General features: G+C 49.7%; 1 protein-coding gene and 1 pseudogene across 6 annotated transcripts in view; one reads left to right on the forward strand and one right to left on the reverse strand.

The window, feature by feature from the left end:
* TBC1D16 (TBC1 domain family member 16) overlaps positions 1–19,738 on the reverse strand; it is an 87,786-nt gene that overhangs the window by 65,843 nt on the left and 2,205 nt on the right. For 3 of the 6 annotated variants that reach the window (XM_065909160.1, XM_065909162.1, XM_065909158.1), the window contains exons 2-3: positions 2,460–2,708; positions 485–1,082 (exon numbers count right to left, since the gene is read on the reverse strand). In XM_065909160.1, coding sequence (XP_065765232.1) covers positions 485–1,082; positions 2,460–2,646 — 785 coding nt within the window. In that variant the 5' untranslated portion in view covers positions 2,647–2,708. Of the gene's footprint in view, positions 1–484; positions 1,083–2,459; positions 2,709–19,738 lie in introns of those variants that run through there. The other 3 variants (XM_065909159.1, XM_065909164.1, XM_065909163.1) reach the window with 3 other exon arrangements.
* On the forward strand, positions 8,317–8,860 carry LOC136150024 (EKC/KEOPS complex subunit TPRKB pseudogene; annotated as a pseudogene).

Here is a 19,738-nt window from a genome sequence, read left to right on the forward strand (position 1 = left end):
TCTTACAGCTTGAGGGTGTGAGGAGTAGAAAGGCTAAGGGCCCCTCTGGCGGGCCGGGCCCCGTGCCTGGCTTGGCCCCAGGCAGAGCACAGAGCCTGGCTGGGGACCAGGCCTCCCCCACAAGCCTTCTGCCGTCACCCCGGCCTCCCTAAGTTTGCCTGATGGACCATCTCAGTCCCTCCAGTGATGAGCACAGAAGGCGCCAGGATGCTGAGGCCTGGCCCCGGGGGGTCTGGACTGGTGTACGGGGCTGGTCAGACTTGGCTGGGAAGGTTTAGTCCTAGGGAAGGGGAGAGAAGGGGGAGGGAACTCCCAGCCCCCCAGCCCGGGCTGCGTGTCCTTCACACCCCCCTGGGGTGGCATGAAGTGAAGGCACTCTGGTGCCCGCGCAATGGGATGCAGGCATCCTCCGTGCTCAGTGAGCAGAGCGGGGGCCCAGAGACGCTCTTGGCCCCAGAGACGCAGGGGACAGTGGGGAACTCACCCGCTCTCGCTCTCCAGGAACACGGAGCTGCTGCTCTCAGCAAGGGCGGCGCTGATGGGCGAGAGGCAGAAGGGTGAAGAGAAGGCCTCTGAGTCCGAGTCGAAGGAACTGGTCCGGCTCACACCCTCGGCCGACAGCTCCAAGGAACCCTCCTCCTCGCCCACCTCGGGTCGGGGCTCCCGGCCCTCTTCCGTCCCGTCTTGCGAACTGACCACTGACAAGATTCCTGAGTCGCTATGGGCCGGTGGCAAGGCTGGGAGGGGGCCGTCTGTCCCCAAGCCCGGGGCCAGCTTCTCCCCATCCTCAGGCGAAGGGCTGACGCACTCGGTGTCTCGGATGCTCTGGGCCACCACCAGGATGTCATCGTCTCTGGGGATCAGGGTGGACCTGGGCTCCGTGGGGGACGGCTGGTGGGGGGCCCCTGAGCTCTGGGTGCGCCGGCCCCGAGGGCGGGGTGCCTTGCGCACGGGGGAGCTCTCGGGGGTGATATAGCGCAGCGCCTCCTCGTCCTGCTTCTGGATCCGGGAGTTGGGGACCCACGCGAGGATGAGGGTGGCCCCCAGCAGTTCATCCTTCTCCATGTACAAGCACAGGTAGCCTATGAGGGGTCAGGAGCATAGATGGTTAGGGAGGGTCGTGCACCAAGTGCCTCTAGCTGGTTTCTTCCCAGAACCACACCCAGGCGAGAAAACCGTGGGACTGTGCAGCCCGGCCCTAAGAAGGCACCCCGAGGGATACAGTTGAACTCAGGATGAACGAGAGTCGAGGGCATTTTCTAAGCACACACACTGAGCAGATCCGGGGGCGAGCCCTCAAGCAGCAGGATACACTGTGCCTTCCCTCTTCCTCTTGTTCAGAGCCCCACCCTGTCCACCGCTCTAGGGGCCCCGGGGCTCCCCTGCCTCCATCAGCCTCCCGGTCTGGATGAGCCCAGGTGGCTGGGGAGGCGCCCAGGGACCCAGAAATGCCACCAGCTTCATCACAATCTTAGGAGGGACTCAGGCTGCAGACTTTATCACTACGTCACACAAAAGATAAATCCAAGATGAGTGGCATTTGGGCCTTTCCCTGTTGGCTGAGGCTTCTCAGCATCTCTTCTTTAAAACTGCTTGTTGGAAGGAGGGCCATCTTCAATGTCATGTCCCGGATTGCTGACAAAGAAGAGAAGAGCAGTTCTCTGAGGCCAGCAGCACATGGGTGGGCTCTTAGGGCCCACCAGTTGTTAGGAATACAACTGGAGCCCTAGAAAAAACACAATCTCTTTCTCTGCAGCTTGGCAAAAGATAGCAAAGTCACTGTCACCACAGGAAAAGTTACCCACTCCTGGGATTCAGGAGAGCCACAGGCTGTAGTGTCCCTCAAACAGCCCAGGGTAACTCCAGGCTCTGGTGTGGAGGGTCAGGAAAGGACCCTCCATCTCCATTTGTGCAGAGGCTGAGAGCTTCCTTCCCCCATTTCAAAACAGTGGATTTAAGCACAAAGGGTGCACAGGATCAATGATTTCCATGTCCTCAGCGTCCCAGGCCCACTTCACAACCTGCTAGGTCCTCATCCCACCCTCTGGGCTGCAGGAAGGGATGAAACCACCAAGTCTGAACTGAGGGCTGTGTTCCCGCACACACTTAAGGGGGCCTGGGGGAAATCCCCCCACCAGGCAGCTTCCTGAAGAAGACGATGCCCCGCTTCCCTCCCTGCAGTCGGGGGCTCCCGCCTCCCAGCAGCCCTCTCTCAGCAGCCCTGTATGCACGAACGCCCTCTTCCATTGCAAACACAGCTAATGCCCCTTTGACCGTCCTGCCTCCCCTCTGTGAGTCAAAGGTCAGTGATGTGCTTCCCAGATGGGGAAATTAGGGCAAACGGGAAAGTGACACAGAAGCTTGCTAACTTCAGAGAGATCAGCCAGCTCTCCCTGGGCCTGTCACCCCAAGCCTTCTTCTCCCAGCCCGTGACCCCAGGTTCCCCGCACCGGGCTCACCTGGGTGGTGTTCCCCCAGCCCCTGCAGCCCCTCTGGCGGGTGTACGCAGACATTGTTCTTGGAGTAGATGATCTCCCCATCCAGGACGGTGGGGGGCCCGCCGCCGCCGCCACCACCACCCGGGGTGAGGGTCAGGAAGTCCGAGGCTTTGGAGGAGGCCCGGCGAAGGAGGCGGCCCAGAGACATTGTCGGGGCAGTGTTTCCATTCTCCGCACACTTGGGCCCAGGTGGGGCTCTTCCAGACCTGCCTAGGGGAGGAAGAGAGAGGACAGGCATGGCCCAGGGTCATCAACTTGGACAGGGCATCCCTGGGGCAGCATTGTGTCCAACACAGGTAAGCTGCAAACGGAAGCTGTGCAACCACAGAAGGGGTCCTGCTAGCACAAGGCCATACAGAGGAAATGGCTTCTCAACCGTGGCCCTACAGACACTCAGGGCTGGGCCATCCTTAGTGGTGGTGGCTGTCCTGTGCCTTGTAGGGTGTTTTACAGCATCCATGGCCTCGACTCACCAGATTCCACTAGCACCCCTTTCCACTATGACAACCAAAAATGTCTCCAGCATTGCAAATATCCTTCGAAGGCAAAATCACCCTGTTAAGAACCAGTCTAGGGAATTCCCTGGCAGTGAAGTGGTTAGAAATGGGCACTTTCACTGCTGTAGGCCCAGGTTCAATCTCTGGTTGAGAACTAAGATCCCACAAGCCCAAAGTGTGCACCTCCTACAAAAGGACCAGTCTAGAGGAACCTGTTCCCACAGCAGTTCAGTTCAGTTCAGTCGCTCAGTCATGTCCAACTCTTTGCGACCCCATGGACTGCAGCACACCAGGCTTCCCTGTCCACCACCAACTCCCGGAGCTTGCTCAAACTCATGTTCGTTGAGTCGGTGATGCCATTCAACCATCTCATCCTCTGTCATCCTCTTCTCCTCCTGCCTTCAATTTTTCCCAGCATCGGGGTCTTTTCTAATGAGTCAGTTCTTCACATCAGGCGGCCAAAGTATTGGAGTTTCAGCTTCAGCATTAGCCCTTCCAATGAATATTCAGGACTGATTTCCTTTAGGATTGACTGGTTTGATCTCCTTGCTGTCCAAGGGACCCTCAAGAGTCTTCTCCAACACCACAGTTCAAGCAAGAATACTGGAGTGTGTTGCCAGGCCCTCCTCCAGGAGATCTTCCCAACCCAGGGATCAAACCCAGGTCTCCAGCATTGCAGGTGGATTCTTTACCATCTGAGCCACCAGGGAAACCTCCAGGCTTTCTCTTTGCTTAGGGTTCACCACTGTGTCCCTTCCTTCCTAAGGTTCTCAGCCCTCTGCTTCCCAGGGAATGTCCTGGTTCTCTGTCTTCCTTCCCACCCCTCCAGGTCTTCTCCATCCTCACCTGACCCGTGTGTCATCATCCCAAAGCCCAGCCTCTTGTCCTAACACATGCGGGCCACCTCTGCTAGGAAGGAGTCACAAGGGATAGGTGAAGGACTTGAGTTAACACCCAACTCATTCTTTAAAAAAAATAAACTAGGAATCAAATGATTAGCTTGAGAATATATACAGAACTCCTACTCCTAAAGACTCCCCGCAAAAAGGAGCAATATCCCAACAGAAAAAGCAGGCGATTCACAGAAGAGGAAACAAAAGGACTGAGAACATGAAATGAAAACCCAACACCTGATACACTGGCAAAAAGCAATGTTAATTCCAGCAAAAATGAAACAGAAGCCCAGGCAGCAGCTATGTGGACCAACCAAATGTTCCTGTCCATGGGGCTCATGAGGGCTGCCTACCAAGCTGGGAGTGCCTACCATGGGCATGATGTCGGCTGTATAAATGAACAGATGTGTGGAAAGTTGGTTCCTGGTCAGAGATCATAGATGTCTGAGACCCAGGCCACTCTGGGCAGGGTGCAGGCCAGCCTCGAAGGGTGAGGTGGCTGGAATGGGAATGTCACAGATGGCTGCAATTCCAACTCTTGGAGAAAGAAACAGAAAGACTTGAAGCCAATATGGTAAAGTCATTGACTGGGAATAGATAAACAAAACAGAGTCTGTCCATATGATGGGGTATTACTGAGCCTTCAGGAGAGAAATTCTGACACCTGCTACAATGTAGATGGAACTTGAAGACATACTCAGTGAAACCAGCCAGTCACAGAAGGACAAATATTGCATTGACATTAGGTACCTGGGACAGTCAAACTCATAGAGACAGAGAATAGAAGGGTGGGTGCCCAGGGCGGGGTGAGGGCTGGGGAGTTAGTGTTTAATGGGGAGAGTTACTGTTTGGGAAGATGAAGAAGCTATGGAAATGGATGCTGGTAATGGCTGCACAACATGGACCCAAATGTCCCCAGTGTCGCTGAACTATCACTTGAAAATGGTTAAGACCACAGAGTCCTAACCACCAGGGAATTCCCTATGTCATGTATATTTTACCATAATAATTTTTTTAAATTGTCAACTGGAGGAGGTTCTCAGGGTAAATTATATTGTTCTTCGTACTTTCTGCATTTTGTACACTTACCCCTAAATCCAGGGCTGACTTAGGATGTTCCCTAAATGGAGTTCTCTTTGTGTCCAGTGCTTGGACAGTTTCTTGGGGCAGAGGGCAGGGACTAGGGGGCCATCTGGCTCAGCAGGGAAGGGGTGGTCTCAGCGCTAATTTCCTTCAATGTCTTGGGACCGGGTGGCTGAAGGCTGGATCCTCAGCCCCTTATGGCTCTCTGGTTGCCCCTCTGAGCCCCCTTGCTCCGATCTCCCCTCTACCTGCACATTTCCAGTCATGTCTGGGGCTACTAACTCTCCCAAACACAGTTCCATGGGGGCCCCCTGGAGCCACCTTTCCCATCCCTGCACCTTTACCTAGAGAAATCCACCACTGTCTTCTCTGTCATTGCTAAGGTTCTTAAGGGCAGGATGACTTTGACAATCACCAGCCCTGGGGACCCAGGACCAGCTGGGGTCCTTGCCTTCTCATCCCTGAGCCACAGAAGCCCCTCCATCTTGGCCATGTCCAGGGTCCCAAATCCACCCCTTCTTGGGCACCCACCAAGCCTGAGACCCCACTTTCAATGTGGGTTACAGAATTAAGTTGACCCCTCAGCCCCAGCGATGGTAAGCAGGCTCTGTAAAGGACCAGACAGGAAATATTTTTGGCTCTGTGGGCCCAAAGGTCACTGTGGAGACTACTCAACTCTTCCCTGTTGTGCGAAAGTAGGCAATACTCAGGCAGGTGTGACTGTTCCCACCAGACTGTTTGCTTACCTGGTGGCTCAGATGGTAAGGGATCTGCCTGCAATACAGGAGACCCAGGTTCAATTCCTGGGTTTGGAAGATTTCCTGGAGAAGAGAATGGCTACCCACTCGAGTATTCTTGCCTGGAGAATTCCATGGACAGAAAAGCCTGGTGGGCTACAGTCCCTGGGGTCACAAAGAGTCAGACATGACTGAGAGACTAACACTTGCACTTCACTCATGCCAGTTCCATATAATTCTGATGTCACACAGGAAAACCCTTCAATTTTTCCCAATCATTTAAAATGTCATAACCAAGCTTCCCTGGTGGCTCAGTGATAAAGAGTCTGCCTGCCAGTGCAGGAGACATGGGTTCCATCCCTGATTTGGGAAAATGCCACAGAGCAACTAAACCTGTGTGCCACAACTACTGAGCCTGTGCTCTGGAGCCTGCGAGCCACAATTACTGAGCCCACAGGCTGCAACTACTGGAGCCCGAGCACCCTAGAGCCCGTGCCCCACAGCAAAAGAAGCCACTACAACGAGAAGCCCACGCACCACAACTAGAGAGCAGACCCTGCTCACTGCAGCTAGAGAAATGCCCTGGCAACAACAAAGACCCAGCAGAGCCAAAAGTAAAATCAATGAATAAAATTATGAAAAACAAACGTCAGAACCAGCCTTAGCCTGTGCACTGTACAAAACAGGCAAAACGCGGGATTTGGTTCATGCGCTACACGTGGCCAACCCCTGGCTCAGACCACTTTCTGGGGACTCAGAGCGGGGCTGTTCCTCGCTACCCAAATCCCCTCCAGGCTGACTTTTGGGGAAACCTTCTGGCCTCCCCAGGTCGAGGGGGCATCTCCCCTGTCTTAACCACCGAGTTCTCCTGTCTGAACACACGACATCTGACCAAGATTCGAAACTTAAATCACACTGGAACCTATACATCAGAATATGTGTTTTCTTTCCAATTAATCACCTGATAAAGCTATATTCCAATTCTAATGGTGACTTCATTCCATTCATCTGGAATATTTTTAGAATTCAAGAATCACTCCAGAATTACAAGATCAGTTAATGAGCCATACAAGAAAATGAATTCCCCTCTCCAGATCAGCACTGCCCAGGAGACATACAATGTGAGGCCTCATATGCAATTTTAAATTTCCAAGTAGCTGTACTTTTAAAAAGTAAAAAGAAAGAAATGAGGGAAATTCATTTTAACAATATGTTTTTAGTTAAGCCACTTTATCCCCAATAGTATTACTTCAGCATGTAATCAATATGAAAAAATTACTGATGAGCTATTTTACATTCTTTACATCTCCAGAGTCCGGTTTATATTTTGAACATAAGCACACCTTAGTTCAGATCAGCCGTGGTCCAGGTGCTTAGTGGCCTTCTGGGGCCCGTGGCCTCCGGGTGGGCAAGTCTATGGCAGGGCGGGGGCCCCACCTCCATCTGAGCCTCAAATGGTATTACTAATACTTAGTTTAATTGCACTAACTGCCAGAATGAGCTGCAAACAACACTCAGATGATTCTAAAAACCACACCATCTTTAAGTGAAGATGGTTTGCCACTGTTGAGGGTAATCAAAAGAATCTGCTGAAAGCTCTGAAGGGGATTCCAAAATACAAGTGTTCGCAATATAGCATTTTCCCCACGTCGGCTGTGAAATCCCACTGCAGCCCTGGAAAGCAAGTCCTAGCAGCACAGTTTTGCAAACGAGAAAACAGGTACTGCACACCCCAAGTCCGCACACCCCAGTGAGTGGACACACCTGGACATGAGAACTTTGTCCTCCGTGCTTGGAGTTCTGGCGCCTAGGCGCCCCCACCCAACCTGGGTAAGCAAGGACAACCCCCGAGCTACACCCCCAAGGCTGTTCAAGGGTGGGAGATAACCTGCTTCTTAGTAGATCCCACACGTCTGTTAAACATTAGCCACGAATATTTACTCTCTTCAGACAATGTTCACTTATTTTTTTCAATGTATTTGTTCCTTCATGAACCTATTTCGCCTCAATTAAAACTGGTTCCCAATCTCTGCTCTCTTTCAAACTAGAAGTGGAGACTCCTTGACCTATTTTTTTTTAAAGCTTTTTCTTTTTTTAATTATGAAACATGTTGAGAGAAGTGTCAATATAAAGAACACGTGTCCCTGAACTCACACAACCCAAAAATATCTGTGTATTTTCTACTATCTTCTGTGTCTATCTTAACAAAACCACCTACTGGAATTATATCTTGCTTTCTGTTATAATGTATTTTTCCACGTGTTATAAGCCAAAATGTGTCCCCTCAAAATTCACATTAAAGTTCTCACCCCCACACTTCATGCGTGTGTGTGTGCGCCAGTTGCTCAGTCGTATCCAACTCTTTGCACCCCCCAGGGACTGTAGCCCGCCAGGCTCCTCTGTCTGTGGAAATCTACAGGCAAGAATAATGGCGTGCAATGCCATTCCCTTCTCCAGACCCCTGGGATCGAACCCAGGTCTCCTGCATTGCAGGCAGATTCTTTACCATCTGAGCCACAAGGGAAGCCCCTACACTTCATAATTCAGCATTATTTGAAAGTAGCTTCTAGGGACGGGGATGCGACGTAGCATCCTGCTTATCTATGAAATGCAGTTAACACATCAGCTGGACCTATTCCCTGAATACGGGGTGACCCTTCTGTTATTTAAAGATGTAAAAAAAATGCTGCGGAAGGTGCCATGGAAGGTGCCATTGATGGCTCATTAATAAACCCTACAGTGATTGTTGATCCATTTCAGATAATTGTGGCCACAAACAAAGCAGTTCACCTCTACAAACTGGGGAAAATGAAGACAAGAACTCTATCTACTGAAGTTATTTTCAATCTTTCCCCAAATAACAATATTTCAGAGGCCTTGAAAAAATTTGGTATCTTAGCAAATGATACTTATGTTTTGATTGCTTATATTGAAGAGGGTGAAAAACAAATAAATCAAGAATACCTAATATCTCAGGTAGAAGGTCATCAGGTTCCTCTGAAAAATCTCCCCGAAATAACAAATATTACAGAAGTCAAAAAGGTATATAAACTATCTTCACAAGAAGAAAGTATTGGAACGTTATTGGATGGTATAATTTGTAGAATGTCAATAAAAGATGTTTTGTGAAATGACAGAAATATTAAAAAATTTTCAGCTTTAAAAAAAAAAAGAAAGAAAGTAGCTTCTATATAGAGATAATCAAGTCAGAAATAGGTCATTAGGGTAGGCCTTAATCCAGTGATTGGCGTCCTTTATTTTATTATTATTTTGAAGAATATTTATTTATTTGGCTGCACCAGGTCTTGTCGCACGCAAGGTCTTCAGTTGCAGCACATGTGATCTAGCTCCTTGATCAGAGGTCAAATCCAGGTCCCCTGCATTGGGATCTTGAAGTCTTCACCATTGTTTCACCAGGGAAGTCCCTGGTGTCATTTAAAAAAAGAAAATTTGGAGATAGATACAGGTATACAAGGAGAATGTAGTGTGAACATGAAGACAACTCTCTACAAGCCAAGGAGAGAGACTTCAGAAGGAACAAACCCTTCAAAATCTCAGGTTTCCTGACTCTAAAACTGTAAGAAAATTGATTTCTGTTGCTTAAGATACCCAGTTTGTGGTACTTTTTATGGCAGTCACAGAAAACCAATACACCACATTATTAATTAATTAAAAACTCCAAAATGTCAACTCTCCATCTTAACATCTATAAATATATTACAAGAATGCACCATTCTTGAACTAGCCACCATCATTAGATATTTGTTTTCCAAATAGTGGCTACCTAAATAATAAACTTCACATTTTTATGCAGAAATCTTTATCTGTATCCTGTTTTCCTAGGTTAATTTCTGGAATTCCTATTTCCTTGGGAGGCCAAACTGATATAATGTTCAGTGGATTTCTAAAAATCCATTGATTTCTAAAAATCAGAGTTTTAAGGGATTTGACTTTTTGCTAATTTGGTCATTGCAAAATGGTTTTCTGATAATCCGTTTGCTTGAGTGGATTGCCTTATTTGTATTAAACATTTGTGTTCTTCCTGTGAATTGTCTGTTGGTGTACTTTGCTAATATTTCTGCTGGGGTGTCGGAATCCTTATTAATAGGAAAGAAATCTTTATATAGCAAAGATCTTAATCTGAATCTTTTGCTGTATGTATATTTTCCCTAGTTTGCCTTTAAATCGCATTCAGTTCAGTTCAGTTGCTCAGTCGTGTCCAACTCTTTGCGACCCCATGAACCACAGCACGCCAGGCCTCTCTGTCCATCACCAACTCCCAGAGTCCACCCAAACCCATGTCCATTGAGTCGGTGATGCCATCCAACCATCTTATCCTCTGTCGTCCCCTTCTCCTCCTGCCATCAATCTTTCCCAGCATCAGAGTCTTTTCAAATGAGTCAGCTCTTCGCATCAGGTGGCCAAAGTATTGGAGTTTCAGCTTCAACATCAGAGATACAGACGTTTTAAATGTTTAGGCAAATTGATGGTAACTTTCCCTTAGTGATTTCTTTTTTATCAATGTTACACTTTATATCATTCTTCCCAAGCCAAAAATCCATTAATGTTGGCTTATATTTTCATCTAATTTTCTTATGGTTCCATTTTCAATGAACTACTTCTGATATTTCAAAAAGTCTAATTCAAAGTATACATTTACCTGAAAAAGCCACGCATTCACCAACTCATGAATGAGTGTTTGTATTGTTTTTATCACTATTTCCCTTTATTTTTTTGTATACTATTGTTTGATTTTAAGAAATAGGGAGATCAATTACAGCTTAATAAAACTCGGATACTTGTCAATATACACTCTCATGAGAAATTTTTAAAAATGGGGGGAAGGGGAATATGGGGGAAGGGGAGGGTCATGTTAACCTCTTTCCCCAGCAACCACCCCCACTCCACTGCAGCACCACTGTTACAGTAAATTTCAGAAACTTGATGGCCTGCCTTTCACACCAACCATCATGGAAGCCCCTCTCCTCCGTGGGGACTGGCAGCTCCCCCGGGGTGTACAGTAAACCAGGCACTGCTCATAGGCAACTGATATGGTGACTGCACCCAGCCAGTGCAGTCCTCAGGATCCGCCAGCCACAGCTTCCTCATTTGGGCCAAAGCAAGGAGTCCAGAGCAAGCTCTCCAAACACGCCCTCCCTGCCCACATCCCCACCCCCTGCAGTCCTTTCCCCTGGAATCCCCCTTACTGCCTTATTTTGCTTCTGTTGAAAGAGATGGCTTGTTGCTATTTAGAAGGCAAGGCCCATGTATCCAGAATGCCTCACACCCAGCGGGGCCTGCCAGGGGCCCCTCACCTGCACCCAGGCCAAGAGTGATGATCGCCTATCACATAGGGCCCCCAGCTCCACAGTCACAGCTTGGGTCTGGTGGCCGACCACCGTGGGGAAGCCAGGCAACACACAAGTCCACAGAGGTTGGGTTCCTTGCTTGGTGTGAATTTCTATTCTGCTCCCACCATCTGAGTTGGCAGCATCCTAATTTGGCAGTTCTATCCGAGGCTTCCAGCTGGTGAACATAAATCTGAGTTTACCCCTACCCTCTCGGAAGAGAGGGAAGGAAAAGAATCCCAGAGAGCACAGTTGCTGAAAGGCCTCCACCTCCCAGATGAGAATGGAGGCCCTCTCCGCCCAAAGCTCAGGACAGCGCCCTTGGGGAGCAGTTGCCCCAAATCGAACGGAGCCACTAAAAGCAGGGCTCGGCCAGAACAGCACTGATGTCCAGAGGTTCTAAGGTGACCTGATGCAGTGCTTCTCCAAACCAGGGGGCTTTAAGAAACTTGGAGGACAAATCCCTACACTCTGACCCCGCGGGTCTGGGGGAGGGGGCGCCCAGGTGCCACCATCACCACGTGAGATTGGGAACCATTCACTCACTGCTCCCCTGAGCCCCCAAGGAAGGCAGAGAATCAGCTCTGACAGGAGGCAGACCAGCCCCTCTGCCGCTCAGGCTGTGCTGTTATCAGCACAAATTAATGACACGTCAGTGGCTGCCCGGAGCCTTCCCCCACCGCCTCCTCTAGTCTGTCACCAGTTGGATGTTGAGTGTTGGGTGGATCCAAGACTGCAGAAGGCCTCTCCCCCGCCTGCAGCCCAGCACCTGTCACTGGGTTAGTAAACGTGGCTCGGGCCCATGTGTCACCCAGACTAGAGGAACGTGCAGCTCTGTGTCCAGGGATGCGAACTGGAAGGAGCCGGCCTGGAGAACGGCCTTCAGAGACCTCCTGCGAGGAGGCTCCTGGGCTTCAGTGCCCACTGCTCTGGCAACGAGACCTGACGAACAGTGGGCTGGCTGGGAGCAGCTCCTGGTGTCCCCGCCTGTCCCTCGGGGTGTCCCTATGAACCCAGGATGGTGGAAAGGTTTATGGTCAGAGTCATGTGGCTCCTGCTTCACAGATAAGCCACACGTGTGGACAGCAGCATCTAGCTCCCTGAGGGTCCTTAGACCCCTGGGAAGCAGCGGGCCCCTCTGTACTAGTGTTAACTCCCCCGCCTAGATTTCTAAGGTCGGGCTGTCCTGGCCCGTCTGCGCTCACTGTCGGAATCATTTCCTCTGTGTTGACCATTGAAGGGGAAGCTGTGTCCGGAGCGGAGCACAGGGCTGGGCTTCCGACAGGCTTGGTGGGGAGTTAGAAAGTCAGAGGCTGGGGGAGCACTGGGAAGAGGGTTCGGTGGCAGGGTGGGGATGAGGAGGGATTGCCCCAGCACCTGCTCCCCTCCTTTCCCTGACCAGCTGCCTCCCGGTGGAGCCCACATCACATCCCTCTCCCAGCCCCTTTGCTCGCAGGCTCTCAGACTTCAGCGATTGGCCTTAGAGAGGAAAGGTCTTGGCCTTGGGGCCAATCCCACCCAGGCCACACGTACAGCTCCCATGGGCACCCTCTGAACACTTGCCAGCCTCTCCTGAGGCTATGTCCTAACTGGGAGCCCCCAGAGGGTTCAACAGGCTGGGGGCGGGGCAGGGGTTGGGGCCAAGCCGGGACGGGGGGCAGCCTGGGAGGGGCCCCCTGTCTCCTCCAGGGCACATGGCTGCTCCACAGCAGGGTCCACATCACAGCCAACAGGAGGGACAGCTGGAACTTTTCTGGGGTGCACTACACAAGGGTCACGGCTCTGAAGGAGAGAGTGGAGGCGATCCTTCAAAGACATCAGGACTGGAAGCTCAGGCCAAGAAGAGGGTCACGGCCAGGCCAGAGCGGGGCTGATGCCTCCAAGGGACCCATAAAACGGAGGAGAGACTGGTAGGGAGGGACACAGAGCTAATCAAGGGCCTGACCCCTGCACCGCAGGCTGGGATGACAGGGGCTATTTGGAAGGAGCCATTGAGGGGAGCAGAAGCAGGTATGCAGGAAAGCTCGCCAGAGGAGTGGCCCGGGTGGAGGGGAGGGCAGAGTCCTGGGGAGGGATGGGGGTGACGGCCACATAAGGATGAGGATGCATTTAATGCTGTAGAACTATGTGCTTCAAAGTGTTCAGTATTCAAAATCTGCTGTGTGTACTTTATCACAATGAAAAAATAGTAATAATAGTGGAACCTGGAGAGGGTGCACGGATTCTCTGTACCACCCTAAAAAAATAACATATATTAATTTTTTAAAAAGACATCTGGGACCAGGAAGCTTGCAGCCAAAGAGACCAGGCTGAAGTGGAATGGCGTGGATGGAGGCAAGGAAAAGGACAAAGAGCTTGAGGCCAGTGACAAAGGGAGCTCAGGTCCCCGCATTGCGGGCAGGCTGCCAGGAGCAATGCCAAGGCCTGGCAAAAACCAAGCAACCCGATGACAGATCTTCTAATGTCCCTGAATCCACAAGATGCATGACCTTGAGCAGTTCTTGAGCAGATGTGCAGAGCAGTTTACACCTGGGATCTTTGGGACCTAGAGTCCTATAGGGAACAAGATTCCCACCCCACTGGGAGACCAGAAAACTGTGCTCCGGAAAGGTTGCCAGGTACAGAACCTGGAGCAAGCAGAACACCCAGGTCCCCTTCACAGATCTGGGGTCTTTCTATGGGCCAGACTGACTCTCCTCCTTATCCAGATAGAGGTGGGGACCTGGAGAGGGTGTACAGAGAGGACCTGTACAAGGGGACCCTCTCATACAATCTAAAAACGCCACCAGCAGGATCCTGAGACACACAAAACCAGTGATGCCCATAGTCAGAAACAACTATCTGACTTTTTGCATCTCTACTAAGGATTGAGTGTTAACTGAAATAAAAAAGCAGCTTGAGATGCTCAAAGCACTTTGTACCAATACTGTAAATCCTCTCCCCAAATCCTGAGAGATGAAGGGTGGATAGAGAAACAGCTCCAGGTAGAACCGTGACAATGATTTAAAAAAACAAAACAAAACAAAACCTCATTCTCCTTGAATGCATTCATTTAATATTTTTACTTTTAAAATGGTTATGTTCTTATCAGTTTTTTTGATCTTAGATTATAAGCTCCTGAGTCCATGACATCTCTGAGAAGTTCCTTTTATGAAGGGCCATCTTCAGTAGAGTTCCAAATGCCATGTTTTTGTTGATGGAAAGGAGAGCGAGGCCAACCTGGCAGTTGGCACAAGGAATACAGAAATGGAATCAGGCCAAGATCTGGAATGTGCATTAGCTTGAGTGTGCAAAAAAAAAAAAAAAAAGGCAATGATTTTAAAAGATATAAAATAAAAATGCCAGTGCTGGCTTTTAACTATCTCTGATCAATGTATGAATACACGTTGAATTCTGTGCTGCTCTGAGCCATCAGAAACCACTGGGTAGGACCACATTTTTTACAAAATAGGCTATTGTATAATTTGAAAGGAAAGATCAACTTGGCCTCTCCTCAGAAAACACACACACACTCATGAAACAAAAGACTCTGCAGAAACTCCTCGACTAAGGAGTCATTCTCTCCTATTAACCTGCAACTCTTTAAGAATTAGAACATCTTTGAGAACTATTCTTGGTCCTCTGTGACTTGCAGGAATAAGTCACACTGGTGATGAAGGTAACTCATGTTTGCTTCCAGGAGGAGAGAGGTTTTGAGGTGGTTGGAGAGTGGGGAGAGGGTGCCTATGTCAGAAACTGCAGCAGCCCCAAGAGAAGCAGGGTGGGGCCTGGGAAGGAGAGCAGATTTCTTCTCTCCCAGCCCTGTTCAGAACTGGCTCCGTCACGCTGGGCTGTAGCCAGTGGGCAGCAGCAGGCCTGCTGTTAACGACACATGTTCCCACCTCCCTCCCCAGGAACCACGTGGTCACTGACACTTGGCCCAGAGGAACCGAGGCTTTTGTAACTCCACGTGGCACTGGTGGGGTGGGGCTCTCCTCTAGTTAATATTTACAGGGGTAAAGTTAAGAATCTATTACCTTCCCTGGTGGCCCAGTGGTTAAGAATCTGCCTGCCAATGCAGGGGACATGGGTGTGATCCCTGGTCTGGGAAAATCCCACATGACCCAGAGCAACTAAGCCCGTGAACCACAACTACTGAAGCCCGTGTGCCTAGAGTCCATGCTCCGCAATAAGAGAAGTTGCTGCAATGAGAAACCCGTGCATCGCAACAAAGAGTAGCCCCCACTCGCCACAACTAGAGAAAGTCCAAGCACAGCAATGAGGACCCAGCACAGCCAAAATAAACCTGAAGAATTCTTTTTAAAAAAAGAAACCATTACCCCAAATTCATTCCCCAAGATTTAGTGATTTAGACCCAGCGAGAGTCCTCCTAGATAGGGAGGTAAAGTCACCAAAAAAGACAGAAATGAGCAAAACACAGATGCAGAAATGACATCCTTTAGAAAAGACACAAGTCTCCCCTCCTGCTTCCTTCATGAAGCACTTCTATCCCCAGTGCATTGACTTTCCGTGGCTACTGTAACAAAAAAAGAGACTTACAACAATACAGTGTATTATCTTGCAGTTCCAGAGGCCAGAGGTCAACCCAGGTCTCACTGGGCTAACCTCAGGTGTCAGCAGGGCTGGGTTCCTTCCTGAGGTTCCAGGGGACAATCCACTCTCCTATCTTTTCCAGCTAGAATCCACGTACATCCCTTGGCTCATGGCCCCTTCCTGCTCCTTCAAACCCAGCAGTGCAGGTGCAGTCTTTCTCATAGGGCATCGCTCTGACATTGACTCTGGCCCCGTCTTCCACTTTCAAGAACCCTGTGATGACACGGCCTCACTAGATAATCCAGGACAAACTCTCCACATCACAGTCAGCCAATAGGCATCCTTAATTCCATCTGCAACTTGAATCCCCTTTGCCACGTGACCCAATATAGTCACAAGTTCCCAGAACTAGGAAGTAACATCTGGACATCTGGGGACTGCTCTTCTGCCAACCACATCACATTAAGGACACTGTAAAGAGCTGACTTCTAACTCTCCAGGGGGCTTTCCATCTCCACTGTCCATCAAACTTCCATTCAGAGCAACTAGCCTTTAAGCAATATGATGAGAACCTGGGCCTAGACGTCGCAGAGGGGAGACCCAGCCTCTGTGCCAGCTGGACAGGACAGAGGAAAGCTGTGCACAGACAAGTGCCAGAGCCCTGGTTCCGGTGCTGCTGCTGCTGGTGGTGGTTTAGTCACTAAATCGTGTCCAACCCTTTTGCAACCCCATGGACTGTAGCCCGCCAGGCTCCTCTGTTCATGGGATTTCCCAGGCAAGAATATTGGAGTGGGTTGCCATTTCCTTCTCCAGGGGGATCTTCCCAACCCAATGCCTCTCCTGCATTGCAGGCAGATTCTTCACCGCTGAGCCACCAGGAAAGCCCCCGTGCTGGTGTAAGAGGCTGCATCAGTTCTCAAATGGAAAACAAATAAAGCAAAGGTGCAAACACCTCCTGAACCTTTCTAAGAAGACGAAAGAAACAGGGCCGCCTGGAGTCAGTAGGAGAGAGGCTCTGCCCAGACTTCTACTATTCACTGTTCTGTGCCATGCCCCCACCGCAGGGCCACCCTGGGTCAACAGGACAAGTGTGGTCCTGGCAGCTCGTGATCTGGCAGTTCCCGCATACCTGTCACAGCCCATGTCCACTGTGACAGCTGTCCATTGCAGCAAGGGGGAAGCAGGCAGCGAATGGGGCCAATGACCCCTCAAGGGGATGTGTTGTGCAGCAAAGCCCACAGGTGATTCTTTCCCCGACCTTGTCACTATCACACTGCTCAGGAGCAAACTGCCCTGAGCTCTGGTTACCTGCCAGATGACCAGAAGAAACTGGTTCATCTGCTTTGCCCTCAAAGAACAATCAACACAGAGCAGGGAGGGACAAGGTAATACCATCTTAAACACGAGCCAGACACATGCAAACAAGGGTTGTTTTCCTCTCATAAAACATCTGCTGCTAACACACCTCACAAGAGGCCCCAGTTTCCTCTACCTTCCCAGAACCAGGCACATGCATCGCAGTCTTTTGGGGAATATCCAGTTTTGCGGTTCAATGGGTGATATAAATATTACAGATCAGAAACCCTTTCTTTGGGGTGCACAGTTTGGGGAAGTTGGGTCTCCTTCAGTCTCGTTGCCCAGATAAGACACCTGGGAGCTGATATCACCCCTCTTCTTATTTGCATTTAAGTTCAAATTATGGGATCATTGCAGAAGAGAAATATATTTGCTGCACTTGCATTTTGCATTCAGGATTAACATGGAAAAGACTGTGGGCCAAAGATAGGGCTGCTGTGCGTGGGGCTCTCTGTGTGGAAGTGAGGACAACACAATCGACTTGCAGTTAAATCGAAAGAACGAAGTTTAGGGCAGAAATCCTAGAGCTGGGGCCTTGGGGCAACTACCATAAGGAAAAAGGACCCTCAAGAGGCCGTAACTGGAGAAGACAGTTAAAGAAACAAGGGTGCGGGAAGATCTGGAGGCCTGCTTAGTTGTTGTTCCTCTCCCAACTGTCCAGTTGTCACTTCGATGATCACCCACTCCTTGGAAAACCCCAAAGCCCCTGCCTGTCCAGAGAAAAACCATCTGCTGCCCATGCCCCTGGACAGAAAATACCCCCAAACCACCTCCCCCAATGCGCCAAGGAAGGGGGGCCTGCAAGTAGAAACAGACTTAAAGGTGGGTCAGGATTCATACTGAGAAAGGACTAAACCCAAAAAGCAAGGGAAAGGGTAAAGCCAAGCAGGAAACCACTGACCAACCCCAAAGTGGATGAGGGGCATCTGCCCTCTATGTTGTGCCTATAAACTTTAACCCAGAGAGGTTCTCAGTGTCTGTGGCAAAGGAGTAGCTGTCACTTCAGTCGTGTCCGACTCTGTGCGACCCCATAGATGGCAGCCCATTGGGCTCCCCCGTCCCTGGGATTCTCCAGGCAAGAACACTGGAGTGGGTTGCCATTTCCTTCTCCAATGCAGGAAAGTGAAAAGTGAAAATGGAGTCACTCAGTTGTGTTCGACTCAGCGACCCCGTGGACCGCAGCCTACCAGGCTCCTCCATCCTAGCTAATGTACCACAAAACAGAAATCAAACTGGGGGAAAACATACTGACAACACCCCCGGAATGCACCACACTTGATCTTGCTCATGGAAAGCATTTTAGCTCCAGAAACTGAAAAACCAGGACTTCCCTGGTGGTCCAGTGGCTAAGACTCTGTGTTCCTAATGCAGGGGGCCTGGGTTCAATCCCTGATCAGAGAACTAGATCCCACATGCTGCAACTAAGACCCAGCAGAGCCAAATAAATATTAAAAAAGAAGAAGAAGTTGAAAAGTCGTAAAGGTATCAAATGCCACCTGATAGATATGTCCTTTGTTCTGATTCCAATGCCAGAGAGTGTAACAACCAATTTACCAACCACTTGAATTCAGGGTCACTCAGTGGAAAACCAGAGCAAACACCAAAGTGTGCAAGTATGTTCAGACACAGGCTCAGGATGCACCCAGGTGATGGTGGTTTCTATAGGAGCTAATCCAGAAAGAGCATGGGAAAGATACTACCACATCTCTGTATGCAGTCAGGTGAGTCCATACAGGCCCCTCATCTTGTATATCAGCTCTAAACACCAGCAAAGACTCTCCGTCAGAGGCTCAGGCAGAGAAGGGCATGCCATTCAGGCTGGATAATGCATTTGGGTTATTTCAGTTCTTTCCTTGTGCTAGCCATACACCTGAGGCTACTGCAGGCAGACGACGAACTTGATCTTTTTTTTTTTTAACAAGTCTTAAGTGCCTGATTTCTCCTCTCTGAGGATGGCTATATCGGCTGAGAAGATGGAGTAAAGGACATGCCTCGGACCACATAGCATCAGGTAGTTCATCAAAGCAGATCTATTAGAGGTGCAAGACCAAGTGCCCAGAGGACACGTGGGTGGTTGCTAGTATCAAAACCACCAACACGGAAGTGAGTGGGAAAAGATTCCCTATGTCATTTGTGAGGAGGTGGGGGTGGGCTGGGAGAAGTACGTGCTTTCTTTATGCAATGGCCTCATCAACATTCGTCAATCTAATACAAAAACAATAGAACAATGTACAATAACAATGTACACCAATAAAACCAACCTCCACTGCTACAAATCCTTCATGTTTAAAGTCATCCTCCCCAACTGTACCGCTGTATGAAGCTAATTCGCTAACTTTATAGGAGAGGATTCATGCCTGTGGAGAAAACTGGGGACTCTCGGCCAGATGTGGGGGGACAAGTTAAAATCTCTACTCCAGATTCGCGTTGCCAGGCAACCTGGTCACCCTGGTCAGCCCAGGGGGACCCAGCACCCCACAAAATTATAAAGAGTGTAAATATATCTATGGGGAAGGAAATGGCAACACATTCCAGTATTCGTGCCTGGAAAATCCCATGGACAGAGGAGCCTGGTAGGCTACAATCCATGGGGTTGCAAAGAGTTGGACACGACTTAACAACTGCGCACACAAGGAGGTTTTTATTTCTTTCTCTGGGTAACCACTTTTTTGAACTCAAAAGAATCACAGTTTTACAGTTATTTTAATGTGTATCTGTATTATTTTAAAATATAGCAGTTTTTTTAAATCAAACCAGTTGATTTTGTAATAATAAATGTCCACATTTTAAAAC

Source organism: Muntiacus reevesi, chromosome 18, assembly GCF_963930625.1.
Source record: "Muntiacus reevesi chromosome 18, mMunRee1.1, whole genome shotgun sequence".
NCBI lineage: Eukaryota > Metazoa > Chordata > Mammalia > Artiodactyla > Cervidae > Muntiacus > Muntiacus reevesi.